This window comes from Castor canadensis, chromosome 12 (assembly GCF_047511655.1).
Source record: "Castor canadensis chromosome 12, mCasCan1.hap1v2, whole genome shotgun sequence".
In the NCBI taxonomy this organism is placed as follows: Eukaryota; Metazoa; Chordata; class Mammalia; order Rodentia; family Castoridae; genus Castor; species Castor canadensis.
In genome coordinates this window covers 127762005-127787268 of record NC_133397.1, presented here as the reverse complement: position 1 = coordinate 127787268, position 25264 = coordinate 127762005, and the positions used below count along the sequence as shown (strand labels likewise).

General features: G+C 48.8%; 1 protein-coding gene across 1 annotated transcript in view; it reads right to left on the bottom strand.

Annotated features, from left to right (window-relative positions):
- Positions 1-16680: 16680 nt before the first annotated feature.
- Alg14 (ALG14 UDP-N-acetylglucosaminyltransferase subunit) overlaps positions 16681-25264 on the bottom strand; it is a 79230-nt gene continuing 70646 nt past the window's right edge. Inside the window, exon 4 of the mRNA XM_074050950.1 lies at positions 16681-18142. Coding sequence (XP_073907051.1) covers positions 17912-18142 — 231 coding nt within the window. The 3' untranslated portion in view covers positions 16681-17911. The remainder of the gene's footprint in view (positions 18143-25264) is intronic.

The following is a 25264-nucleotide window of genomic DNA, read 5'->3' as shown; positions in this document are numbered from 1 at the left end:
GGACGGCCCACACTTTGCTGGATATGCAGTAGTGACCCTGGATGCTGTCACGGAAGCACGTTCACTGATGGTTGGGAGCTCTGCATGAACGGCTGAGCTCATCGCCCTCCCACGGGTGCTCCAGCTCACTACAGGAGTGCGGGTAAATATCCACACGGACTCTAAGTACGTCTTTACCACTGTTCACGTCCACGGAGCCCTAAATGACGAAAGGGGGCTCATTAACTTGGGAGGAAAGAATGTTAAGTATGGACAAGAAATCTTGGAATTGCTAGAAGCTGTGTGGGCCCCCAAGTGGGTGGCAGTTATGCACTGCTGAGGACAACAGAAGGGAGAGACAACAGTTGTCTGGCGAAACTGGAAGGCTGATAGGGAAACCAAACGCGTGGTCCTCGCAGGAGGACAAACTTCAATGTCACCGACAGCTGCCTTGTGCCCGTGTCCTTTATCTGAATAGGACCCATGGTAAATACCACAAGAACAGGCTTAGCTTGAAACTGAGGGAGGAAGATTTCTGCCAGGCGGGTGGTAGAAATTCGCTGATGACCACATTGTCATTCCTGAGTCATTTGTTGGCACCTGCGTTTGTGAAGCAGTTCCACTAAGGGACTCACTCATGGTGGACAGCTCTTGAGGCCAACTTGGACCAGCATTTTTATGTCCCCAAGCTCTCCAGCATAAGTTAAGCACTATGTGAAAGATGTAGCCTATGTGCCAAAAATGATCCCCGACAGGGGACAAAAGTGCCACCCCAGGTGCAGAGTGTTGGAAGAACTCCTTCTGAGAACCTGATTGTAGATTGCACTGGGATGCCACGGGCCAGAGGATGCAAATATTTACTAGTGCTCGTCTGCACCTTGTCAGGATGGGTGGAAGTCTTCCCTACACTAACTGAGAAAGCCCGGGAAGTGGCCAGGTGCCTGTTAAAGGAGATCATCCCTCGGCTTGGAATACCTGTATCTATTTGATGGGACAAGGGGCTGGCTTTTGTGGGTGAGGTGGTGCAATTGATGGCTAGGGGCTTAGGTGTAACTTGGAAGCTATGCACAGCCTACTGACCCCAGAGTTCAGGGAAAGTGGAATGTATGAATAAAACCCTAAAATTACAGTTGGGAAAACTGTCAGGAGACCCATCTTCAGAGGGATCAATTACTACTACCCACAGCATTACTGAGGATTAGGTCTAGTCCTATGAAGCAGACAGGGCTTTCATCTTTTGAAGTCCTTTATGGATGTTCACCCTCCTTAATCAAGGGCATATGGGGGACCTCAAAGAAATAGGGACCTCACCTTGAGGCAGCAGATGCAGGCCCTTGGGTTGACCCTCTCAAAGATCACTGACTGGGTCTGGGAGAGACTTCCTGTCAGCCTGACAACTCCCATGCACCCTCATAGGCCAGGGGATGCCAGCTGAGTAAAGGAATGGAATGTCCAGCCATTAAAGCCTCATTGGAGAGGCCCTTTTATTGTTATTTTGTCTACTCCCAAAGCTGCTAAAATAACAGAGATTGCTCCTTGGATCCACCACAGCTGAGTACTGCCAGCCTCTCTTGAATGGAAATGGATTCCTGACCCTGCCTCACCATGCAAGGCCACCTTCCGGAATGCCCATGCCCTTCCCCAGCAGGACTCTGTCCTCCAGGAGACAACAGGGGACCACAAACAACAGGACGACAGCCCTGCTCTAGTCACTCCAGAAGCTGACTAGTCTACTCATGGCAGAACTCGGACATGGGATGCACCCCTGCTTTCCTTTACACGCTTGGACTCTTACTTTTTGGGGTGGCCCTGGCAAGGGTCATGTACTGAATGTTCTAAGAGAGCCTTTGCTGGGACGTCCACACTACCATACTTTGTACCACACACCCACCAACTCCTCAGGCTTGCAAGGTTGCTCGTAGGCGATACTGAAGTCCCAGGGTAAGGGAAACGCTGCAGGCTATATTGTCATGGAAAGTGGGGAGAAAGGGTCTTCTGGGTTTATCTGAGATACTGGGGAAGCTCTGATGGTGGGGGAGTCCAGGACCTAGCTCGGGAACAATTTGTTAGAGAGACGCACAGTGGGTGTCAAAGGCACTCTCACCCAGACTGGGGCCAGCTGCCAATCAAGGCACTGGGCCACTGTCTAATGAGATCAGAAGTGAATTAGGCAGAAGATGAAACCTCCCAACGATAGGAAAAAATCTTTTTGTAGACCTAATGGAAAGCATTGCTAAAGAACTAAATGTCTCAAACTGCTGGGTGTGTGGAGGTGCCCTCACAAGTGAGAAATGGCCTTGAAAAGGGACCTCAAGGTGAGGGGTGCCGACAGAGATGGGGAGAGGAGGAATGGCCTCTTTAGGGGGCTATCGAGACCTGTGGACCAGCCACCTGGGCACAGGATGGGAGCTGGGGTTACCGGACTCCTAGCTATATGCTCAACAGAATCATTAGGTTACAGGCAGTCGTGGAAATTATTACCAGGAAGACTGCCTCTGCCCTAGAGTACTGGCCAAGCAACAGACCCAAATGCAAGCTGCTATATATCAAAACTGCCTGGCCTTGGATTAGCTTTTAGCTGAGGAAGAGGCAGTATGTGGCAAGTTCAACCAATCAGACTGTCGCCTCCACAGAGATGACAACGGGCAAGCAGTAATGGAAATTGCCACTAAGATTAGAAAGATGGTTCAGGTACCCATACAGGTGTGGAAAGGATGGGACCCAGACAGTCTGTTTGGCGGGTGGTTCTCTGCCCTGGGCAGATTCAAAGCCCTGATAGGAGTGGTGAGTCCTGAGAGCGTGTCTGATGTTACTCTGCCTGGTACCCCTGGTACTGCAGTCCATCACGACCATTATGGAGGCCACTATGGAAAGAAAAACGGCTGCCCAAATGATGTTGTGGAAATATAAACTCCTAAATCAAGATGATGCTCTTTGACCCTAGGTGGGTCCGAGCCTCAAAGGGGAGAAGAATGTAGCAGAAGGAAGAGCAGGAAAGAAGCAAGCAAGGCTGTGTCCTCATAATGTAGCAGGGGGATAAAACTTAAAGAACCTAAACGTGAGGAAGGTCACATGGCACTGGGGTGAAGGAGCCAAGAGAGTCACATGCAACCATATATGGGTTAAACCTTGCTTCCTGCTTCTGTGACCTGCTTGCAAAGGTAGATAAGAGTATTTGTTCTCGGGAATCAGTGGAGTCGAGTCCACTGATTCTGTGCCAGCACAATAAAATGTTGCTTCCTGCTGATCTGCCTTGGTGTCTCGTGTCTCTGTTCAAGATTCCTGCAACAGCACAACACGTGTCCTGTTTGCTTGCTCTGATGAAAAGGTATCTGTAGCCTTGTGTGTGGGAATGTCACAGGGTCACCATTTTGTCCCCTGAGCCTGCCTCCAGTTCCCACCAGCATCAGTGGGGCTGGCACGAGAGAAATCTGACAGGAGATTTGTCAAAAGGGGACCGAACACGAACCGCAGGAGACAGGAAGGCTGCTGGGGAGCCGAGGGGGTGGGCTCTGATCTTCATCCCACGGTGATTCCTCTCCCAGGCCCCCTCACCGGACAAGTGCCTGCTTCTGCACATGGCCTTATGTTCACATGCTGTTTCCTCATCTGAATCAGTCACTCTGCCACCAGTGGTGGGTGACCGCAGCTGAACCTGGCTGGCCTGGCGGTTCCCCTTCTCTTCCGTGGCTTCTGTGGGGATCCCTCCCCCACTCCATATGGCACCAATCAGGTTGGACATCACAGAACCTGCCGCCCTGGCATGATGATCGGTTCATGGGACTCAGGCAGAGCTAATCGGAGGTGTCACTGGGAGGAAGCGGGGGGGGGGGGGTGTGGAGAGAAAGAGAGAGAGAGAGCTGTCCTTTGGAGTTGCTGAGTTGGGATGATGTGAACCTGAGGCTCGTGGGGACCAGTCTTGTTGCCACGTAGAAAAAGTTGCCCCAGCACACGGAGGGGGGACAGGAAGAGAGCAGGGGCAGAAACAAAAATGGGTGTTACATGAGCACTTGGACACACCAGGCATTGGAATGCAACTGACTCCTAGACTTTGTTTATGTGAATCAAAATGTTAACTTTTTTTTGAGTTGGATTTCTATTATCTTAAACTTAAGAATTTTAACACAGATCTTTCTTTTTTCTCTTCTCTTATTTCTTTCTTTCCTCTTTCTCTCCCCCTCCCCTCCTTCTTTCCCTCCCTCCCCTCTTTCTCCAGCAGTCACCATGTATTATTAACTGACCAGATTTCACAAATCCCATGGCAGACAGCTCAGTCCATCCCTCTCTGAGCCTGTTGACCTGGTGCTCCTTTGGCCTGCATCTCCGCCTTCTACAAAATGGGCTCGTTTTCTTCGTTGCACCTGCTGGAGAAGATACTTTGAGGGTCACATGACGTCACTCACTTCCTGGAGGCATTTCCAACAATACAGATCTCATGAACCAGAACCTCTGCTCAGATCCCTGTGTCTGAGACAAATGCCAGTTGGGTTCCACAGCGACACAGGGGCTACAGCTTCTCCCGCCATCCCAGCCACTTGAGTCTCGTTTATTCTGCACACCTTCTGTGACTCCATCTGCAGCATCCTGTACACAGAGCTCTCAGGCACCCACTTTCAGCTCTGTGAAATTCCCTCACTTTTCCTAAGGGTTTCGGGCACAGCAGGACCTTCTTGGCACCCTCTTGGTTCCAGCTGGAAAAGAGCTTGACATAGCTAGTGTCTCAATGTTTAGTGAATCCATAGCGCATCCTTATGCCTGGCGCGTGGCAAGTGCTCCAGAGGTGTCTGTCGATGGAATTGTGATGTGCTTGTAAGCTGATTTTTAAAAATTGTACTCTAGCAGAGGGGAAACGTGGTTAAAAAGAACAGGAAACCAGATCCAGTGCCCTCCCGTTCCTCACAGGGGTACCACCCTTCCGGGAAGGGCAGAGCAGGAAGAGGGAGATGATCCAGGCCTGCCTGGACCCAGGCCTGCATCTGCTACCCAGCGGCCCTCCGGCTTCCAAAAAGCCACGGAGTGTCTAAGTTGCAGTAAGGAGAGGGGACAGTCAAGCACCTGTGGCTCACTGGATCATGAGGACTGAATGTGAGGCAGGTTAACACACTGCAGTTGAGCTTGCAATATATGCACGTCACATATAATAACATTCTGTAGTGTATAGTTACAATACACGTATATGCATTCTACACACACACACTGTTTTGTTGTACTAGGGTTTAAACTCAAGGTCCCCACTCGCTAGGCAGGTGCTCTACCTCTCACGCCACTCTGCCAGACCCTCCCCCCATTTTTGTATTGGGTATTTTCAAGACAGGGTCTCGCTTTTTTGGGGGGGGGGTCTGGGCTGGCCTTGAATCTTGATCCTCTTGATCTCTGCCTCCTGAGTAGCTACGATTATAAGCTTGAACCACTGGCAGCTATTATCAGTGTTTTTGAAGGAGATACTGTTATGGATTTAATTTCATAAAATTGTAGAATTCTTTTTAGAAATAAAGCTGTGCCCAGTGTGGTGTGCTGCACACGTAATCCCAGTGCATAGGAGACTGAGGCAGGAATATTGCAAGCTTAAGGCCAGCCAGGGCTATACAGTGAGGTCCTGTCCAGGGAGGGAGAGATTGAGAGAGAGAGAGAGAGAGAGAGAGAGAGAACAAAAATAAATAGCTGGGAGGCTATTTAGTAACACTAAAACTATTATGACATATATGAGTATTTAAGTCCCCTCTCCGTGCCCCCTCCCTCTTCCACTGGATGTGAATTTAAGGAGCTGAGAGTGGTGGGGGATAACTGAGAAAGGATGGACTCAAAATTTCCTGTCTTATCCTCTCCAACAGTCCTGGGAAGTGGTAGGCATGTCTGAATGTTTGTTGAATGAAAATAGATTTGGAGTGGGAGGGTTGGAGAGAGGAGGGGGCAAAGAGGCTCCCTTTAGGAAAGAGGAGTTGGACGGGGTAGCAGAGGAAAAGGGCCTTGGGAGCTAAGGAAGGAGTCAAGGTCACCTCAAGGACAGGTGAGTGTCATGTAGACCAAGCAGTGCCTTCCCCACAGTCCTAGGGAAAATCGACATTGTTGCTCACAGCCTCTGGCATCACCTGGGGGCCTGGGCATGTGACATGCGGACCGCTGACCCCAGGCAGGCACTGGGCCCAGCAAGCCCGGTCACATTTGTGTTGTGTCCAGATGAACAAACAAGGGGCCAGAGAGGTCAAAGGATTTGCTGGCAGACTTCCCCAAGGGCAGAGCCACGCCTGGAACCCAGCTCTCCTGATTCCCCTCACACGGGCTGGGCCTTCCCACAGCTTGCCTGCGCGCTGTGCCCACCTCCACAGAGTCACTGTCGCGTTGAGTGGGTTAGGATGTGGGGGGTCCAGCATGGCTCTGGCTGTGCCTGTGCTCACAGCTGTCCCAAGGTGCCAGCCCAGCTTGACCACCTGCCATCTATGGACACCCAAGAGTCACAGCCCCCTGAGCGCCACCTTCATCACCTGGACAGTGTGGCTAAGGCACTCATTTCCGGGCCAGGGTAAAAAGGCTGCATACCAAACAATGAGTACCCAGGCTGGTGGAGTGGCTCAAGGGGCAGAGCGCCTGCCTAGCAAGTGCGAGGCCCTGAGTTCAAATCCCAATGCCGCCAAACCCAACAGAAACAGTGAGTGCCGGACATAAATTACCCTATTATTTTTAACTCTGATGTATTGATTCATAAGAATTCATTTTTAAAAAACTTATTTTCTCTTCTTAGGTAATCATAATCAAAATGAGATTTAAAAATTGTTTTGCACATAATTCTTTGCTCAGAGGTATTCATTTAATATTTTACATATTTTTAGGCCTGTTTAAACTTTGCATAGAAAATTTTCAAGTAGTGCTGGCAATACACGTTTCTGTGTGTCATTAGGAAATATCCTTGGCTGGCGGTGCACACTTGTAATTCTGTGACCTCCACTACTTGGGAGGCAGAGGTCAGGAAGATTTTGGTCCAAGGCCAGTCCTGGGAAAAATATTAGTGAGACCCCATCTCAACAAACAAGCTAGGGTGGTGGCACACTCCTGCTATCCAGCTATGTGGGAGATGCAGGTAGGAGGACTGGGGTCCGAAGCCAGCCCTGCCAAAAGCATGAGACCTTATTTGAAAAACAGATAAAGGAAAAGGGCTGGAGGTGTGGCTGGAGTGTAGAGCACCTGCATCACAAGCTTGAGGTCATGAGTTCAAACCCCAGTGCCACCAAACAAAACAGCACTTCATGTTAACATTAAAATAATTGATTTGCTTGTTTACTTATTGCTGGGCTGGGGTCAAACCCAGGGCCTTGCACACGAAGCCAGGTGCTGGTCCACTGAGCTACATCACTGGCACTTCTTAATAATTTTATTTGGAAATATCATTTTGCTAACTTGCTCAGATTGGCCTAGAACTCTTGATCCTCCTGCTTCAGCTTCCTGAGTAGCTAGCTAGGATTACAGGTTCCACCACGCCTGGCTTTCCTTAATGCAATGTTTTAAGCATTTCTCTGTGTCATTAAATACTCTTGAAGAATATACATATATATTTTTTATAAGAAAGAGTGTCTCTGTATTGCCCAGGGTGGTCTCAAACTCCTGGGCTCAACTGACCCTCCAGCCTCAGGCTCTGAAATAGCTGGGATGGCAGGAGGGTGCACACGGCACCTGCCTGAGAACATGGTGTGTGTGTGTGTGTGTGTGTGTGCGCGCGCGCACTGCTGGGGATTGACCCCAGGGCCTTGCACGTGCTCTGCAAGACTCTACCAGTCTTGATTCTTAATGGCTGCATGGTTATTGCATATTGGATGTGCAATAATTCATTAAGTATCTTCCAGTTTAGACCGCTTTCCATTTTTCTATTATAAATAATACTTTGCAAACCACCTGTTTGTGTAATCCTAGCACCAACTTCCACCTGATCTGCATCTCCGTTCTTTAATCTGTCAATAAGAAGTAAGGGCAGAGTGAGGATTGACTGAGTATCTGTGAAACACTGAAGACTGTGCCTGGCACGTAGATGCTACTTTTATTATTGCTAATTTTGGATATTTCTGGCTAGTATTAGAAACATAAGTAAATTGACTTCTTTGGTATTAGGTACTTGGAATTAGGCCTTCTAAAAGTACTATAATATTTTTATAGCTTTTCTCAGAAATTTGCCTTTTCAAATTACCTGTAATTTGCTGGATGTTTGATCATGACTAGTAAGTGAAACTGCTTGGCTGGATTTTATTTCTGGTCTCAGGACATCTCTGGAGGGAAGGTGGGGATCTTAGCATATCGGAAGTCATTTCCTGGCTTCAGAGTTTAAAGGAAATAAACAAAGACCGACTTACTGGATGGTCTAAACTCTCGTACGACAAGGTTAATCTCCAGTTCATCACCTTCTCGGTGGTCTGTGGCTGGCCTTGAAGCTGCCGGTCAGAAATTCAGAACACAAAGTGAAATTCCTAGGATTAACTGGCATCAAATCTTTTTCTGTTGAATCAGCTTCCCATGGTAATTTTTTCTGGATGAGGCTTGGCCATAATGGAGTGGAAAAGCCACTTTGCTGACAGAGGGCAGCTTTTCAGGGGAGCCTCGGGAGCAGCAGGTGCTGTGGACTTTGTCCTGTGTGGCACAGAGTCACGAGAAGGGGTCTGGGCCCTGGCTTTCCCGCCATGCGGCCTGACCTGACTGGTTTGTTTGTTTGAGATGGGGTCTCGTGCACCTCCTGCTCTCTCCACCTGGCCCCATCCTGCCCTGTGACGGCTCTCCTGTGCAGTGTGCACACCCAACGCCCTCGTCCAGCTCCTTCCACACCCTTCCGCACACAGGCAGATGTGGCCGTCCTCAGCCCTGGATGTGGTCCAGCTGTACAGTGTTATTCTAGAGGACAAAGGGCCCATGAAAGCCCTAGAAGCAGGCCAGGCTGTGAGGCAGCGAACTCTGGGGTCCTGAGCAGCCAGAGTTTGGCCTAGAAGAAGGGGGTGTCCCCAGAGGGAGAGAGGTGGTAAATGGGGATTAGTGAGGTGTGGGGCCTTAGGTGGGTGGGTCTGAGGGTTAAGAGTTAAGCACCGTACTTGCCTTGCTGTTCACGCTCAATAAACCATGGAGGCCATCACTGCTGTGGTGTTTGAAGGATCTCACAGAGGATCTTGTTCAAATCCTTTATGGTGAGGAAACTAAATCCCCCCCAAGTCACAGTTTCATGACTAAGCCCAGCGTTATGGCACACTCCTGTAATCCTAGCCCTAGGGAGGATTGCAGTTTGAGGCCGGCCTGGGATACAGAGCAAACCCAGTTTCAAAAAACCCAAGGGCTACGGTTGTAGCTCAGCAGAAGAGTGCTACCCAGCACACACATGGTCCTGAATTCGATCCCCAGCACTGCAAGGGGGAAAAAAAAGGAAGCCACGGTTAAACGTCAGCCCTGACGAATGTGTGAGCAGGTGGCAAAGCCACAAGCTGCCCCAGGGCTCTCGCTGCCCGGCTGCCTTTCTCTGCTCTGCAAGTCCATTTGTCCAGCAGCAGACGCACAGGCACTGGGGTCAGCCCCAGTTTCCATGCTCGTGGTCCCCAGAGATGACCTGAGTTCGCCAATCTTTTGCCCGTGTCGTGGGAGGAAGAGGAGTCTTCACGGGAGACGGCGTCCTTCAGTCTCAGGTAAAGGTCTCCTCAAGTTTGTGCTGGAACACCCAGTGATGAAGATGAAGAGTAGGGTGACATTCTGCACTTGGCAGTAGTATTACAAGGCTTAGTGCTAGGAGTTTTAAGTTAGGAAAACCTGTTCAGGTTCAGGAATCAGATTTGTACAGATGGAATTATTTTCCCCCATCAGTTAAACATGACATGAAAGTAATTTTTTAATGGCCTTTCTTGTCCCTATCTAAAAACCTACTCTCATTCTCATCTATAATCAATGTTCTTTTCTTTCTTTTTTTTTTTTTTTTGCAGTACTGGGGCTTGAACTCAGGGACTTAACTTGGTAGGCAGGCACTCCACCACTTGAGCGTGTCTCCAGCCCTTTTTGTGTTGGGTATTTTTGAGATGGGGTCTCGCTTTGTGCAACCGTGACCTTCCTGTCTGTGCTTCCCACGTAGGTGGGATGACAGGCGTGCACCACTGCACCTGGCCCATTCCTCATTCTTTTAGTATCTGAAGGCTTCTTCTGTGACATACACTTTAGAACTTTTAGTTATGGGATGCCCCAAACATGCATGAAGGGTAGACAGCGGATGTCAGGTTCCTTTCCTGTCACAGCGCCCAGGGTACCCACTGCTTGCCCAGAAGCCACGAGGACCAGCCATGGTAACCCTGTTCCATCCGGAGACTCGCCTTCCTTTCCCACCCTGGTGATGGTTTTGGGATCGAATCGCAGACCTTTCGCCATTTCATCCATAAATACTTTGTTTTCTGTAAGATTTTGATGAAACATTTCAGGGTCTCTCTTCCTCTGCTGCTTTGGACTCAGCTTGCTCTACTGGTTTGTCCCCGGATCAAAGCATGGGTCTTCTGAGATGCCTCACGTGGTTTTGGGGGAAATTGTTTGAAAATTGAACCTCTTTTAATTTCCCTGCCAGACTGGAACTGAATGAGGGAACGCTTTGGATACTTTTGTTTCTTGCTGACTTTCTGCCAGCTCTGTATATGGTATTTCCATAAAAGTCTTATTATTCTTTGAAGAATGGAACTTCTTTTCCCTTCTTTTGGAGTGACAAGAGACAGTCACTCCAGACTCTTCCATCCCTCCAGCTGAGGTTCAGCTTTTCTTCACTTGGTTCTCATCCTAGTCTCCAGTTTGTATTTTCTGACATCCCCAGAATGGCTGTCCACAGGGGTCCCAGAAAGGTGGAGGGTGACCCAACTAAGGATCACAGAAAAATTATCGTATTTTTCACTGGGGCAGAACTGAAAACTTATAGTCTCTGTGCAGTCAGTAAATTTGAGATGATTCCAAAAATCCTAGATGGGGGAAGAGCATTCCAAGTTAGACAGAAAAAAGATTTCACGTTTTTCTGCCAGAAAGGCTGTTCTTATTCCCAGAATGGCTTGGGTATTACCGACAGCCTGGCGTTCAGCAGCTATCTCCTTCCACATTCTTGTTGCTAACCGTCACATATGGGCCACATGACTTCTGTTTAAACGCTCAGGTTGTAAGAGTGGAAAACAATTCTTAGTTCCACAGGAAAGGAAAAGAGATTAAGAATCGAGTCCAGCCATTTGCTTATCCATCTGTGTATGGTTAAGAGGTTTAAAGGAATCTGACGGGTTCTGTTTCACTGCCGTGTGCAGGCCAAGAAGCAAGGAGGAAGAGCATCCTTACTCTCCTCCGTGGTGTAGAAATACATCGTCCTTTTGCTTCCTCTTCTAATATTAAGCTTAAGTGACCAAACTTCTTCTGAAAGGTTATTTGCTCTAAGTAGCTATTTATTGCTTTGGCACAAAACTGAGCAGTGGAAAACAACCACCATCTGTCTGCTCGTGGCCGTGGACTTGGGATTGGCAAGTCATAGACAAGGCTTGTCTCTGCTACACGGTGTCTGAGCTTCTGCTGGAAGAGTGACCAGTGGCAGGGCTGAAGCCTGTTAGGACACCGAGCCAGAATGTCATTGACTAGGTGGCCAAGCAAGGTCAGATTCAGGCAGAGCTGGTTCAAGTGGAAGAGAGAGGGAGGCGTCAAGCTCCACCTCTCAGTGGGGAAGTGGCCAGGTCGTGGCTGCAGAGTAGCATTTGGACAGTCAGCTCTGACAGCCCCACCTGGCCTCGCCTCAGTCCCACTCCCCTCGCCCTGGCCAGGGTCTGGGCTGGCATGAGGCCCTTTCCTGAGGCCTCTCTGGTGAGGTGACGGGGTTACCCCATGCAGAGCCCATCTTCTTCTGAGCCCACTGCTGGGACTTGCACCCATGTCAGCCCTTGCAGAAGAGCCAGCCTTTGTCTTCCGTTCCCCCAGTCTTCGTTTTGTGTGTGCCCGTGGAGAGACATGGATGCTCCCGCAGTGGCTTCCGGGCTGCTGGGCTGGGTTTTGTTTTGTCTTTGCTTGTTGACATCCATATCCGCAAATACCTGTGAATAAATTGTGTTGTGGATAATGGCTTTCATTGAGATAAACTCCGGTATCCCGTGAAATTCACCTCGTGTGCAAGTCAGTAGTTTTTAGTACGTTAAAAGAGATGTACTAATTCCAGATGTTTCATCTCTCCTCAAAGAGCCCCTGTTAGGAGCAGTCTCCATTTGTCCCTTCCACCGCCTCTGAAAGCCACCAATCCACCTTCTGTCTGTGGGTTTCCTTACTCTGCACATTTCACATGAGTGGAGTCCCTTGGTATGTGGTCTTCCTGGACTGGCTCCCCTCACAAAGCCATATTGTACGATTAGTGCTTTGTTCCTTCCTTTTCGGGATTGAGTAATATTCCATGGTATGGCTGTAACCATACACTTTATCCATTTATTAGTTGGTAGACATTTGGTTGTTCCCACTCTTTGGTTATTGTATGTAATGCTGCTATAAATATCTGTGTGCAGTGTACAAGTTTTTGGGTGCACGTTTTGAACTCTTTGGGGGTACATGTCTATGGGTAGGTTTGCTGGGTCATAGGGTAACTTTACCTTTGAGTTTTTGAAGGATGGCCAAACTCTTTTCCCAGCCAGGTGTGAAGATTCCCATTTCTCTGCACCTTTGGCCATACACATTTTTAAATTATAGCCATTCTATAGGGGAGGGAGCAGTCCTGGGCTTGGTTTACAGAAAGCCCTTCTTCAAGCTAGCTACCTACAAAGGAAGGACACCGCTGCTGATGAGCGAGGATTCCAGGCTCAGAGAGGCCAGCTCTGTGCTGGTGGAAGCCCTCGCGACATCTGCTGGGATGTCACAGCAGGACTCTAATGCAGGCACCCTATCTTGCCTGCTTTACAGAAAGGTTAAGCCACTTGGTAGAGAATGGGGTGAAGTCTTGGAAATATGAATTTCTCATATTAAAAAAAAATTACAGCCAGGTGCCAGTGGCTCACACCCATAATCCTAGCTACTCAGGAGGTGGAGATCAGGAGGATCGGGGTTTGAAGCCAGCCCCAGGAAAGAGTTCGTTAGACCCTATCTCGAAATACCCTTCACAAAAATAGGGTTGGTGGAGTGGCTCAAGGTGAAGGCCCTGAGTTCAAATGGTTAAGTATGACTGAGTGTGGAACGAGGACACCAAACCAGCACGTGGTATGGTCCCTGAAGGAAACAGATGTAGTAATTAGCAAAATCCTTCCTCTTTCCCTCCTACAGGTATTTTTACATCAGGACCTGCAGTAGGGAGGTGGGGGTGCGACAGCCTTTGGCGCAGGTGTGTAGACCTGGCTCTGGGGGACAAGAGGAGGGTGGGAGAGGGGAAATCTAAGTAAAGAGGAGCAGGACAGATACCTGGGGCATTATCTATCAGATCTCAGTTAAAACGTCCCTGTCCTAGAGGCCTTTCCTCACACCCCTCACCAGAGCACCAGCTACACTTACACTCCACCATGGCACCCTGCTTAAGTCCTTTCTAGGACTTCATTTACTTTTTAAAAGTTTTGGTGGTTCTGGGGTTTGAACTCAGGGCCTTGTGCTTGCTAGGCAGGTGCTCTACCACTTAAGCCACACTTCCAACTCTTTGGGCTTTAGTTATTTTTAGTTATTTTTCAAATAGAGTCTTGTGTTTATGGCTAGGGCTGGCTTCAGAGTTTAATCCTCGAGCCTATGCCCCCTGGGTAGCTGGGATAGATATAAGCCACCATACCCAGCTTTTTAAAAAAGTTGAGATGGGGTCTTTCTAACTTTTTCCTCAAGCTGGCCTCCCAGTCTACCTCCTGAGTAGCTGGGATTACAGGCGTGTACACTATCACTGATCTTTACTTTAAAAATCTAACATGGCTGTTAAGGTAAGTCTCAACTGGGTATGTAGCTCAGTGGCAAACAGCTTGCCTGGAAAGCATGAGGCCCTGGGTTCAACTCCCAGTATCACACACACACACAAAAGGTATCTTTTGGATCTAGAGTAGCTTGGGTGAAATCCCAGCTCTGTTACTTTCTAATTATATAACGTTTTTTGTTCTGTTTTTTGAGATAGGATCTTGATATGTAGCCCAGGCTGGCCTCAAACTCTCAATCCTTATGCCTTAGTCTCCCAAGTGCTGGGATTACAGGTGTGTACCACTATGCCTCGCTATGTAACATTTAATAAGTTACCATGTGCTAATCAAACAAGGAATGTTTGCTGAGTTGGATTAAGCTGTGACCATGAAGGGCTGGGGGGTAGCTCAGTGGTAGGGTGTTTGCCTAGAATGCTAAAGGCCCTCAGCATGGGCCTCAGCCCCAGGAAAAGAAAAACAAGCAGTCCTGACCACAGGACGGAAGGGTAGGTATGAACGAGGTCAAGGACAAAACCAACAGATGAGGGAGAAGGATGGTAAAGGTAACTCCACAGAGACAGGAGGACGAGAAGGGGCTCTGAGACTGAAGAAGGAGCATTCAGTTGTGACTAAGGAAAGCATGGAAAACAGAGCTCCACGTTTGTCTAAGGGCACAATGAGGGTAGCAGGCCAGCACTGGCTCTCTGCACGGGGACAGGTGGGGCTCTGTCAATGATGTTTAATATGAGGTGGCAGCAAGCACATGATCTGGGGATAACTTATTTTCAGAGGGCTGGAGTGACGGGCAGGCAAAGGTTGTGGGTTGTGTCTGACGTCCTGGGAAGAACCCCACAACCTCACAGCCCTGCAGCAGCTGATCTGTACGGAGGGAGAAGGAGACGTCTTTAACTGCTAGGACAATGTCCTATCGGGTTGTGGAACTCCTTTGCTGTCAGACTCCTTTCAGGGGGACCATCTCCCAGTTTTAACCCACCTATGGCTTTGGAGGAAACAGTGTGCCTTAGGTCGTTTTTATGGGGTAGCGGGGGGCACCTCTGTTCTGAGGACCTCCTGCTATTTGCTTGGAGGCTTCACGCCTCTGGTGGACGCCTCTGGTGGATGCAGTGTCATAGCAACTCTCCTCCAGCCTCAGCTTCCTGTCCTGACTTCTGTGCATCCTACTGAAGTGGTTGGCTGTCTGACCTGGCCAGCTGCGGAGGCCTTCAAGGCAGATAAAATCTTCTGGGAAGTAGGTGTGGGCAGGATGTGCGCTTTGCCGGCCTGTGCAGGGCGGCTGGCTCAGTTAAGTCTTCATAAATGGTCTGTGAAGTAAAAGCTGCGCTCCAGAGGGCTTTAAGAGAGGCTGGAAAGGACAAGGCAGCTACCGCCCCTTGGTGCAGGCTGGGCCTGGAGCACTGCCTCTGAGAGGGAGAGGTGCAGAGAGGGGAACTGTGTCCCCACCCAATCTCAGAGCAGCCCTCTGCTCGGGGGACCTCAGGACTCACATGAGCCACGCCAGTGCGCGTAGGCAGAAGACCATGGGTGGGGCTGAGTGGGGGAGTGTGCGATATGAGCCTCCACCTGGCCACCTGGCCACCCCATCCAGGATCCAGGACAGGAAACTGCCATGCTTTAGTGATCCGACATGCAGCGCTCCAGGCTACTCACCATCTAGCCAAGGCTCTGCAAGACATTGGGGCATGTTTCTGGAAACCACGGTGACCTTTTGGACACCTCTCCCTGGCCTATGCACAACCAGCTTGGACTTGCCAGGACCCCCTGCAGGATCACCTATGGGCTGGGAAAGCTGCCCGGCAGCCCTGGGAGGCAGATCCACTTCCCATCTCAGCCATCCAAGTACAGAGCAGAGAAAGCGTCAAGCAGAAATCAATGCACACACTGTTTCAGGTGCTGGATAAAAATCACTTTTTCTTTACAGAATCGAGGTTTATTTCATGTCAGGTTGAATGGCAGTATCACTGCCTGATACTCCAGGCCTACAGGAGTGGAAACAGAGCCAGTTCCTGAAGCCACCGAGTCCTCAGCGCTCTGAGGCATCCCCTGACTGTGTCTCTCCAGCCAGAGACTGAAGACATCACCCTGAGGACAGACGCACTGACATCACCCATTTACAGAAGGGCTGTTGCTGGAGACCCTAGATCAGCCTGAGCATTTTAATTGATGTCATCGTGGGTGAGCATGGCTCTTTAAACGCAGTTCATCTCTTGCCTTACCATTCCTCATTTCTTCATTGCGTTTATATCGTGTAACACAACAAAAGATTTCAGAGAAAAGAACGTATGAACTCAAATACTGCCAGCCCGGGTCTGAGAACCCCTGGCTAGTGTGGACTGTCCACTGTGGGAGTCTCAAGACGAGCTCTGGAACCTGGGGATAAAGTCTGAGACCCTTGTTTGAAAATCACTAAGAAGCCAGGGCACAGCGGGGCCCGGGGTGGAGTGCTTGCCTAGCCTGTGCGAGGCCCTGGGCTCCATCCCCAGCACTGAGACACAACAATAGCAAAAGTCTAACACCTAAGAAGTGGGCAGTCACAGCTGACAAACCAACAAGAGCCAGCACCATGGCGCCAGGTGCAGGGGCTCGAAGTGTGGCCTCTATGCGGCTGCGCAGGCCAGGCTAACGGGCGTGAACCTGGCTTTGCGCTTGTTAGTCATGGGGTCCTGGACAAGGCCCTACAGCCCCAAGCTCTTCTCAGGTGAGGTGAGACACCTTGGAAAGTGCCTGCAACACCTGCTGTAGAGCGAGCGAGCGAGCGAGCGAGCGCAGTACTGAGGCACAGTAAATATAAACTCTGGCAGCTTCAAATGCCACAGCCCAGACATTGGAATTTATGAGACTTTTTTTTTTTTAATGTTTTGAAGGTTTGGATTCCTGATAAATAGAATCATGTTTTTATTACTATGACAGTGGTCACCTTTTAATTTATTTTAACAATTGAACAAGAGATTTAAAAGATATTTTGGATTGAGGCCAACAACTCACAAAGCAAGACTGAAGAATGAAAAGATACTTGTTTATGGTCAAGGTTCTGGAAGTCCATGGAGTGCAAACTGTCCAGAAGCCAATTTAATATAACTGCTTCCTGTGTGCTGAGAGAATTTGGTGGTGGTGGTGGTGGTGGTGACACGTCACAGTTTCCACGCAGGAAACAAGGCCTTACGCATCTGAACAAAAACTAAGAAATACTTTTCTTTTTCCTTTCTTTTCGCAATGCAGAACACCATCTAAAAACCAAAAAGCCTTGAGCCCTGGCTCCCTGCTTAGGAGGTTGAGATCAGAAGGATCGTAGTGAGGCCAGCCAGGTGAAATGCACCGCAGGAGTGGCTGTTCTGCAAGCATGGGGCCCTGAGTTCAAACCCCTGGGGTCCAAACAAAACCAAAACAATACCCCCACAAAAGATGTAGTGTAGAAAATGTTACCTGTATTTAGGTTGAAAATAATACAAAAATACTACTGAACAGCCAGCAGAAAACTTGCAGAGTGATACAGAAAAAGAAATCCGGTGTACAGAGGCACGAGTGTTTCACAGGTGTTGTCTGTTAATGTTTGCTCTGTAAGAGAAGCTTCAGTTTCCTCCCTCCCTCCCTTCCCTTTAATTTTTTTTTTTTTGTGGTACTGGGGTTTGAACTCAGGGCCTTCACCTTGAGCCGCTCCGCCAGCCTTTTTTGTGATGGGTTTTTTGAGATAGGGTCTGGTGAACGAGCCTGGCTTGTTCAAAGCCCCAGCTGGCTTCGAACCTCGAGCCTCCTGATCTCTGCCTCCTGAGAAGCTGGGGATCACAGTGTGAGCCAGGCACCCTCACATCTTTTTGAGGCAGGTTTTGTTGTATAGCCCACTGGTCTTGAACTCATAATCCTCCTGCCTCAGCCTCCCTAAAGCTGGGATTACAGATGTGCACCACCATGCCCAGCACCTCAGTCTCTCCAAGGAGTTAATCACACACATTTTACTCCTGACCATCAGTAATCCTTAGGACTGTGAGAAGACTTTACAGTGAAAATGTGATCGTGAATATTATTGCTGACTGCAGAACTGTAAAGAAGTAAACCATCATTAGTCAAACAATTCGCCCAAGGTACACAGATTTGGGATACTTCTCCTTAAGAGCTGGCCACTGAACAATGAAATAATCCGCGAGGTGAAGGAGAATCTTCCCAGACAGGGACAGTGTTTCCACTCGGCAGAGGCTCTCCACGTAGACAATGATCACTTTCTTTATTCCGAGGATCCCGAGGAGAAGGGCAGATGCACAGATAGGAACACACGTTCCTGGTCCATTACACAATACCTTAAAAAAATTAAAGGTCAATTTAAAATGCGGAAGATAGTCTAAATGAGGCATTCTGCATGGAGAACATCCTGATCTTACAGGGGTTTGTCTGTTAGTTCAGTAAGTCTGTCCTTGTCAGCAGCCGGGATGTCGAAAACAGAACACTTAGGAGCCATGTGGAGCTGTTAAGGTACACGCAGGAACCAAGGGCCTCTGGTTTATCTCTGTTGTATATATCCATATTTTGAGGCACCTTAGTGTAAAAGTACAAAACCCACAAAATCATAAATTAAGAAGTAATAAATAAACTAAGATGTAGCTCAATGGTAGAGGGCTTGCCTAACATATGCAAGGCCCTGGGTTTGATCCCCAGCACTGGGAAGAAAAAAGAAACAAAGAACTAAAAAAAAAAGGCAAACTAATCTCAAGGAAAACCACTTTTAATTAAGCACAGATTTTGACTCCGAGCTGCAGCAGCTGAGACAAAAATGTGGACGGTGGAGATTTTGTTATTCAAAGCATACCAGAGAGACTTATTCTAGGCACTGAACAACAAGAACGACAACATCCAAAGGACAGCCGGGAACCATGACGTTAAGCAGTGTGATGGTCGGAGCTGTCTTTTTATAAAAACACGAACTTTTTCCCATTTCCGTTCTGAAAGTGTAACTTCTCAGCGCCCTGCTGACCCCCCTGACTACTCTACACCCCTGAGGGCAGGGCTACTTCTACATGTCTGTACTCAGCACCTGGCACCAAGCAGGCCGAAAGGAAAAGGGGAGGGAAAGAAGGGGCCAGGGCCTGGGAGGAGTCAAATGTCCTTCCACAGACCCTGCTGTGGATACGTAGCACAAACACTGCGTGGCCGCTGCCCACACAGCTGGGACGCACAGCTTCTCTTTCTTACATTGTGCCACATCTGTCTGCCTTTTTCTCAGGGATGAGTTATTGGCTCAATAAATAAAGTTCTCCAACAGCAGGGAGTCCAAGAGATGTCTAGAAAATGGAGAGCAAGTGGGCAGTTACAAATTTAAATCATGAGGTAAGATGAGCAAGGATGAAGAACACTTGTAGCAGGCTCGTTGTTCTGCAGATTTGGGTCACCACAGGTCAAGTCCCATCGGCTGAAACATAACACCGCATGTGGGAAAAGACTATTTCTCTTCAGTACTCTGACCTCAGCTCCTAACGCAGCAGGACGCCCCGCACACAGACCATCTTGGTTGTAGGGCAGATATCAGGTAACTGAGGATGATGCAAGAGAGCACGTGAAGGCGAGACTGAAAGTCACATAAAGAGCCCAATAAAGGCTTCAGTCTTGAGACTGGACAGAGAAGCAGAGTCTAACTCACTTCCTGCCGGTCTCTTGCTACCAGATGTGGAGGCTAGACAGAGGCTTGTGGGAAGGCTTACCGAGCCTCTAGAGCAAGGTATGAAGCCAGAGAATGACAGCCCATGCCAAAACTGAGCTGACCCAGGCAGGTAGCCTCAGATGGAGGCCACAGACTCTCCCAAATTCAATTCAATGTTTATAGGACATTGGCTGTACTGTGTAGATGGAGAGAGGAGGACGGGAGCAAACACTGACACAGAGGAATAGTCAGGAGGTGCAGGAAGAGGAAAAACCTGTCAGTAGACTTAACAGGAATTATGGCCAGGTAAAGTGCCATGAGAATGGCTAGAGAAATAAGAGGAAAACCACAAAGTCCCTCAACTATGCCCCCAAAGGTATAAGAACTCATAAAATGATTAATGATGCTGATAGAGATGGGAGAGATGTTCAGATGTGGCCAAGAGAAGAGGGACAAGACCTCGGAGGTGGGCACTCACTGACCCATGAGGCAGGGGAAGGGGGAGCATGCCACGGGAGGGGGGAGCGCAGGTGGGAGCTGGATGAGGCAAGTGGGCTGGGGAAAGGGCTTGCAGAATGGAGACTATGACCAACGTGTGGCCGTAAAGATGAGTGGGAACAGTGATGCTGAGGAGGAAAGGGTCACACCGCAAGGACGCGTTCTTCCAATACGGGGAGAAAAGAGCAAGAACACAGAGCATGTGGCTGAGGATGTGGTGTGAGGAAATGTATTTTCTGGTAACGTGATAAAGGATAAAAATGTGTGGTGGCACAAGAAGCTTGCCACCAATGGACTGTCTTTGAAATACAAATAACCTTTCAGTCAAGGCAAACAATGAAGAGAAGCTCAAAGAAATAATCCCTCTAACTTAACCCATCTGTGACACTTTGGTATACTCCCCTTTAATTTATGTGTTCGTATATACATTTATATCCCAATGTAAAATTTTCACATGTGCATAGCTATGTAAGTGTGAAAGCTTACTTATAAAAATTGTAGATCTCTTTTCAGATTTTTTGTTTTTAAGAGTTGTAAAATTCTTGATTTCTAATGAATATAAATATATATAAACTCCTGTACGTATTTCATAATTTATTTAACCATTACCTTGTTCATAGAACTAGTTAGTGTTGGAAATTTAGGCTGCCTCCTTTTTCACTCTTTTTCTATTCTGTATCATGCTGTTAATGGACAGCTTTGTATATAAATCTGTGACCCCTAAAATTTACTTTTGCATTGCAGTTGGCTGCAGTTTTGCTGAATGGGAAGTGGGCAGAAATAGCTCCAGAATTTAAGGAGTTGCAGAAAGATTTTAGGCATCAGGGAGGGGCCACGTGGTATTTTAAAAATGTCCTGGTCCTGCTTAGAATGTAAGCGGTTTACCACCGTGAGTTCTGGTGACAGGCAGATCCATCTTTCACAGCAGGCCGGTACTGGTGCTGGGCTCCTCTGCAGCTGGTGGACAGGCCAGTGACTTAACCAGGTGTCTCTGCCCAGAGCTGATGGGAGCTAGAGGCGCAGAGGAGGATGGAGGACAACCTGCTCTGGTGCAAAGGTGGCACGGGGTCCAGCGGTCAGTACAGGGTGCAGACGCAGGGCCCACTGTCCAGCCGCGGTGCTGGCCAAATGTCCCCTCTGGAGGACACCAGCTCCGTGGCCATGGAAATGTGGTCTAGCTGCTCAGGTCCCACTTCAGCCCTCTCTGCTTGCTAGGGCTGCTTCCTAGCATTCCTGGACAGTAGAGTTCTCAGTGGTCCTTTCAATCTGTCAGAATGGACAAGAGTTTGCTAACAAGAATACTGACTGCTCTAAAGGGAAGGAAGATTGTGAGAGCTGCGACTGCAGAGTCGCCAGAGAAGGAAGGGACCAATCACAGCAGCCAGAGAAGGAAGGGACCAATCACAGCAGTCAGCAGGGCTAAAAGCGCGCTGGTCCAGGAGCTCGGGAAACAGGCCCAAACGTGGATGGATATGGTGAGTGTCCAAGGTGTGGGAAAACAAGCCAAAGCCCACACCCGCGAGGAGTGGGGCACAAGCTTCAGAAACTGGACACAGAGGCGTCTGAGAGCAACTAAGGGAGGAGAGAAGATGCAGTTGGAGGGACGGGGAAGCTGGGGTGAAGCCGCAGGAAGGGCAGTGGAGTGTCCGGCCCGCGGGGGTGGACGGCAGGAAGGGAAAGGATGTGCGGCTGGCGGGGTGACGCACGCATGGGCTTCTTTATTATGTGCATTCAATCACCTGAGTAAGCGCTAAACAGAGACCCCCAACATCAAGACCAGGGTGAAACAACCACAGAAATCACGATGGACTCAGGTCTCGCACGGTTCCACAGCTGACAATCTCCAGAGTGGCCGCATCGTGCAGACAGCATGCCGAGGTCTGCTGCTCCATCCACCCAACGACGCCCGTCCATGCTTTTGCACAGGCACGGCCGCTTCGAGGTGTGAACACGCCACAGTCCACCGATGTCACGGACACACTGATCTGGCGTGACTTACCTAGCCACCAAGGACACCATCAAGAATAGTCTAACCATCCATGTTAGTCGGTTTATTGTCTCACTGATCATCTGCCCTGTGTGACCCACTCAACTGACACTAGATGAGCAAATGACAAGAGGCACCTCATTTCCAGAACACTGTTTTTTGGATTTCCACAGAAGGGGGTGTTACTGGAGGATGGGGGGACCATCTCCTGCTCTGGATTTGTGGTGCCCTGGCAGCGGTCTTCCTAGCCTGCAGCAAATGGCCTTGAAAGTCTATGGTCACAGCACAGCGAACAAGCTCGATGACAATGACACAGCCTCCCCCCCATGAGAAAAGGGACTCCCCAATCAGCTTGTGATCATCCTCATTTGGGGGTGTGGCTGAGCTACAGGGGAAGTAGCTAAGGAGAAGGCAAAGCCCTCCACATATCAGGCTTTAATGTCTCCTCCACGGACAGGGCCAGTCGACTGTGGATTTGTTGTTGCTGTGTGTGGTATTGGGGTTTGAACTCAGGGTCTCACACTTGCTAGGCAGGCACTCTACCACTTGAGCCACTCCTCCAGCCCTGTAGTACGTTGAGTATTTTCAAGACAGGGTCTTGCGAACTATTTGCCTGGGCTGGCTTCAAACCACCATCCTCCTGATCTCTGCCTCCTGAGTAGCTAGGATTATAGGCGTGAGCCACGGTGCCCAGCTCGTTTCTGAGCACTATGTAGGTATGCGCCGCCATGATTTTTATGCAAGTTAGTAGCATCCAGTAGACCCAAGACTAGTCTGGACATCCCATATGTGTTGATGGCTGCTTCCCTGGCTGTAAGCTCAGGATAGGCAAAAGAGCTCATAGGTTGCCTGTGCCTGCACTAAGTTGGTATCCCATTTTCCAGCCATCATAAAAAAATACATGAGTAAAATAAACACTTAAAAAAAAAGACCAACCCTTTTTCTGAGTTGGTCAGGCATGCCTGCTTAGCACCATTACTAAGGCCTGGTAGGCTCACTGAACCTTGTCTCTTCAACCTTTCAGCTGAGCAAACAGATCTTGAGACGTCCTGCTCTCTGGACCAAATGGTCTTTTGTTGTTCCCAGTGTAATTTCAACCCACATTTCAATTCTTACCAGGGCTTGGAGCCTGAGGAATCCAGCAGCTCTTCCTTTTGTTTCCCCATGCCCTGTGCCCCCATGTTAAGCATGGATAGCTAAAGCTGGAGGCAGCCTTGGGAATCATTCAGGTCCACCCCTTCCCTTCAGTGTGGGTGGGGGGTGGGGAACAGATGCTGATATTTACTGGACACCTACTACTTCTAGCCTTGAGACTCCAGTGTGGCATTCTGCATGACATAGTGATCCCCCCACCTTTATGTGTGGGGGACAGAGTTCTAAGACCCGCTGAGGATGCATGAAGCCATAGATGGTACCAAGCCCTGCATGCGTGGTGTTTCCTATATGTACGTACATACCTATGACAGTTTAATTTGCAAATTAGACGCAGTAAGAGATCACAATAATAACTAATGGTAAAACTGAACTGAAACAATTGCACACCTTAGCTACTTCGACATGACTTTTCTCATTCTTTAAGTCGAGAACTTTCACCGCCTCTCTCTCTTTACGGCCTCTCTTGGCCTAGCCAAGTTGCTCTTTGAGCTTTGGGGCATCACTGAGTAAAATGAGGGTTACTTGAACACAAGAGCTGTATTACCGTAACGGTCAATCTGACGGTGAAGAGGGCTACTAAGTGACTTCTGGGTGGGCAGTGTGTGCAGCACGGGCAAGGTGAGCAAAGGGATGCTTCATGTCCAGTGCAGGACAGAAGGTAGCGGAAGGTCTCGCACGCTACTCAAAACGGCGCACAATTCATAACTCATGAACCATGTGTTCGTGGGACTTCCCATGTAATATTTCCACTGCGGCTGACCACAGGTAACTGAAACTGCAGAAAAGGAAAGCCTGGATGTGGGGCGGGCTACTGGACCTCAGGCAAATCTCACAATACCCTGCTGTTATCTTCAGGTTTTAGACAAAGAGACAAAGGTGCAACTTTGCAAGATCACATAGCTGCTTGTGACTTAGCTGAGACTCAAATCCAAGCACACCAAATACTCTTATGACACTGGCCCATTAGCTTAAGGTAAGGGGCCGCCAGGGCAGATTATGATATAGCAAATTTAATTAAAGGTGCATGCTGGCAGTTGTTATTAAAACTTTCTAACTTTAATGGAGAAATCAGTGGCAGATTGTCACATGCTATTGGACGGAGGTGGATTAGTGGATTAGCTACTTTTACCTACCAGTGACCAAAATGCCTGACAGAAACAACTTCAGAGAGGACAGATTTATTTTGCTCAGGGTTACAGAGGGTTCAGAACATCATGTCAGGGAGCATGGGGGGTGGGGGGGATGACAAAATAGTTCCCATCATGGTGGCCAGGAAGCAGAGAAGAGGGGAATACAGGAAGGGGCCAGGACAAGGCACAGCCCCCAAAGACATGGCCCATGACCTACTTCCTCCAGCTAGCCAGCCACCCTTCCCACTTTCCACCAACAATGCCATCAAGTTATGAGTCTATCAGAGGACTAATCCATTCATTAACTTAGAGCCCCTGTGATCTAATGGTCTCTGGAAACTCCTTCACAGACACCCAGAGGTGTGCTTTACCAATCTTGCGGTGATTGATCCCCAATCCAACCAAGTTGACAAGATCAACCACTGAATTTAGGAGAGCTTGTCTGCAGAGAAAATGGTTGAGGGTTAACATTTTAAAAGAAAAGGGATTATCCTTTCCAAACTGGAAGAACTGGCTTGAATTCAAAGTAATCATGCAACTCCTGACTTTAGTCAAGGTACTCTCTTAAACAGGCAAATGACACTTGCCTCAAACCTTCCTCATCTTTGGCACACACCTACGCATTCAATTTCTGCCTTGCTGAACTGAGAACTGCTCTGCAGTTTTCCTCAGATTTTATGTGCATCTCTTTCTAAGAACATTTGTTTATGAGATTCTGGCAGTGTGGATGTGTGTGTGTGTGTGAGAAAGAGAGAGAGACAGAGAGAGACAGACATGAAGACCATGGAAGAGGTAAGAGGGCAGAAGTTCACAAATGCACATACCTGAAGGAGCTGCGCTCGTGGTGTGGTCACAGAGCGTTTTGCTGTGGAGCAAGGTTTGGCTTCCACACCTTAAATAAACTGGTGAGGTCACAGAAGAACGTGTGCTTTAGTCTCTGTGCACTCAGGTTCTCAACGGCCATTTTCCTTTCATTGTGGATCACATGTCCTAGCAATGGGCTCAAGCCGTCACTTGC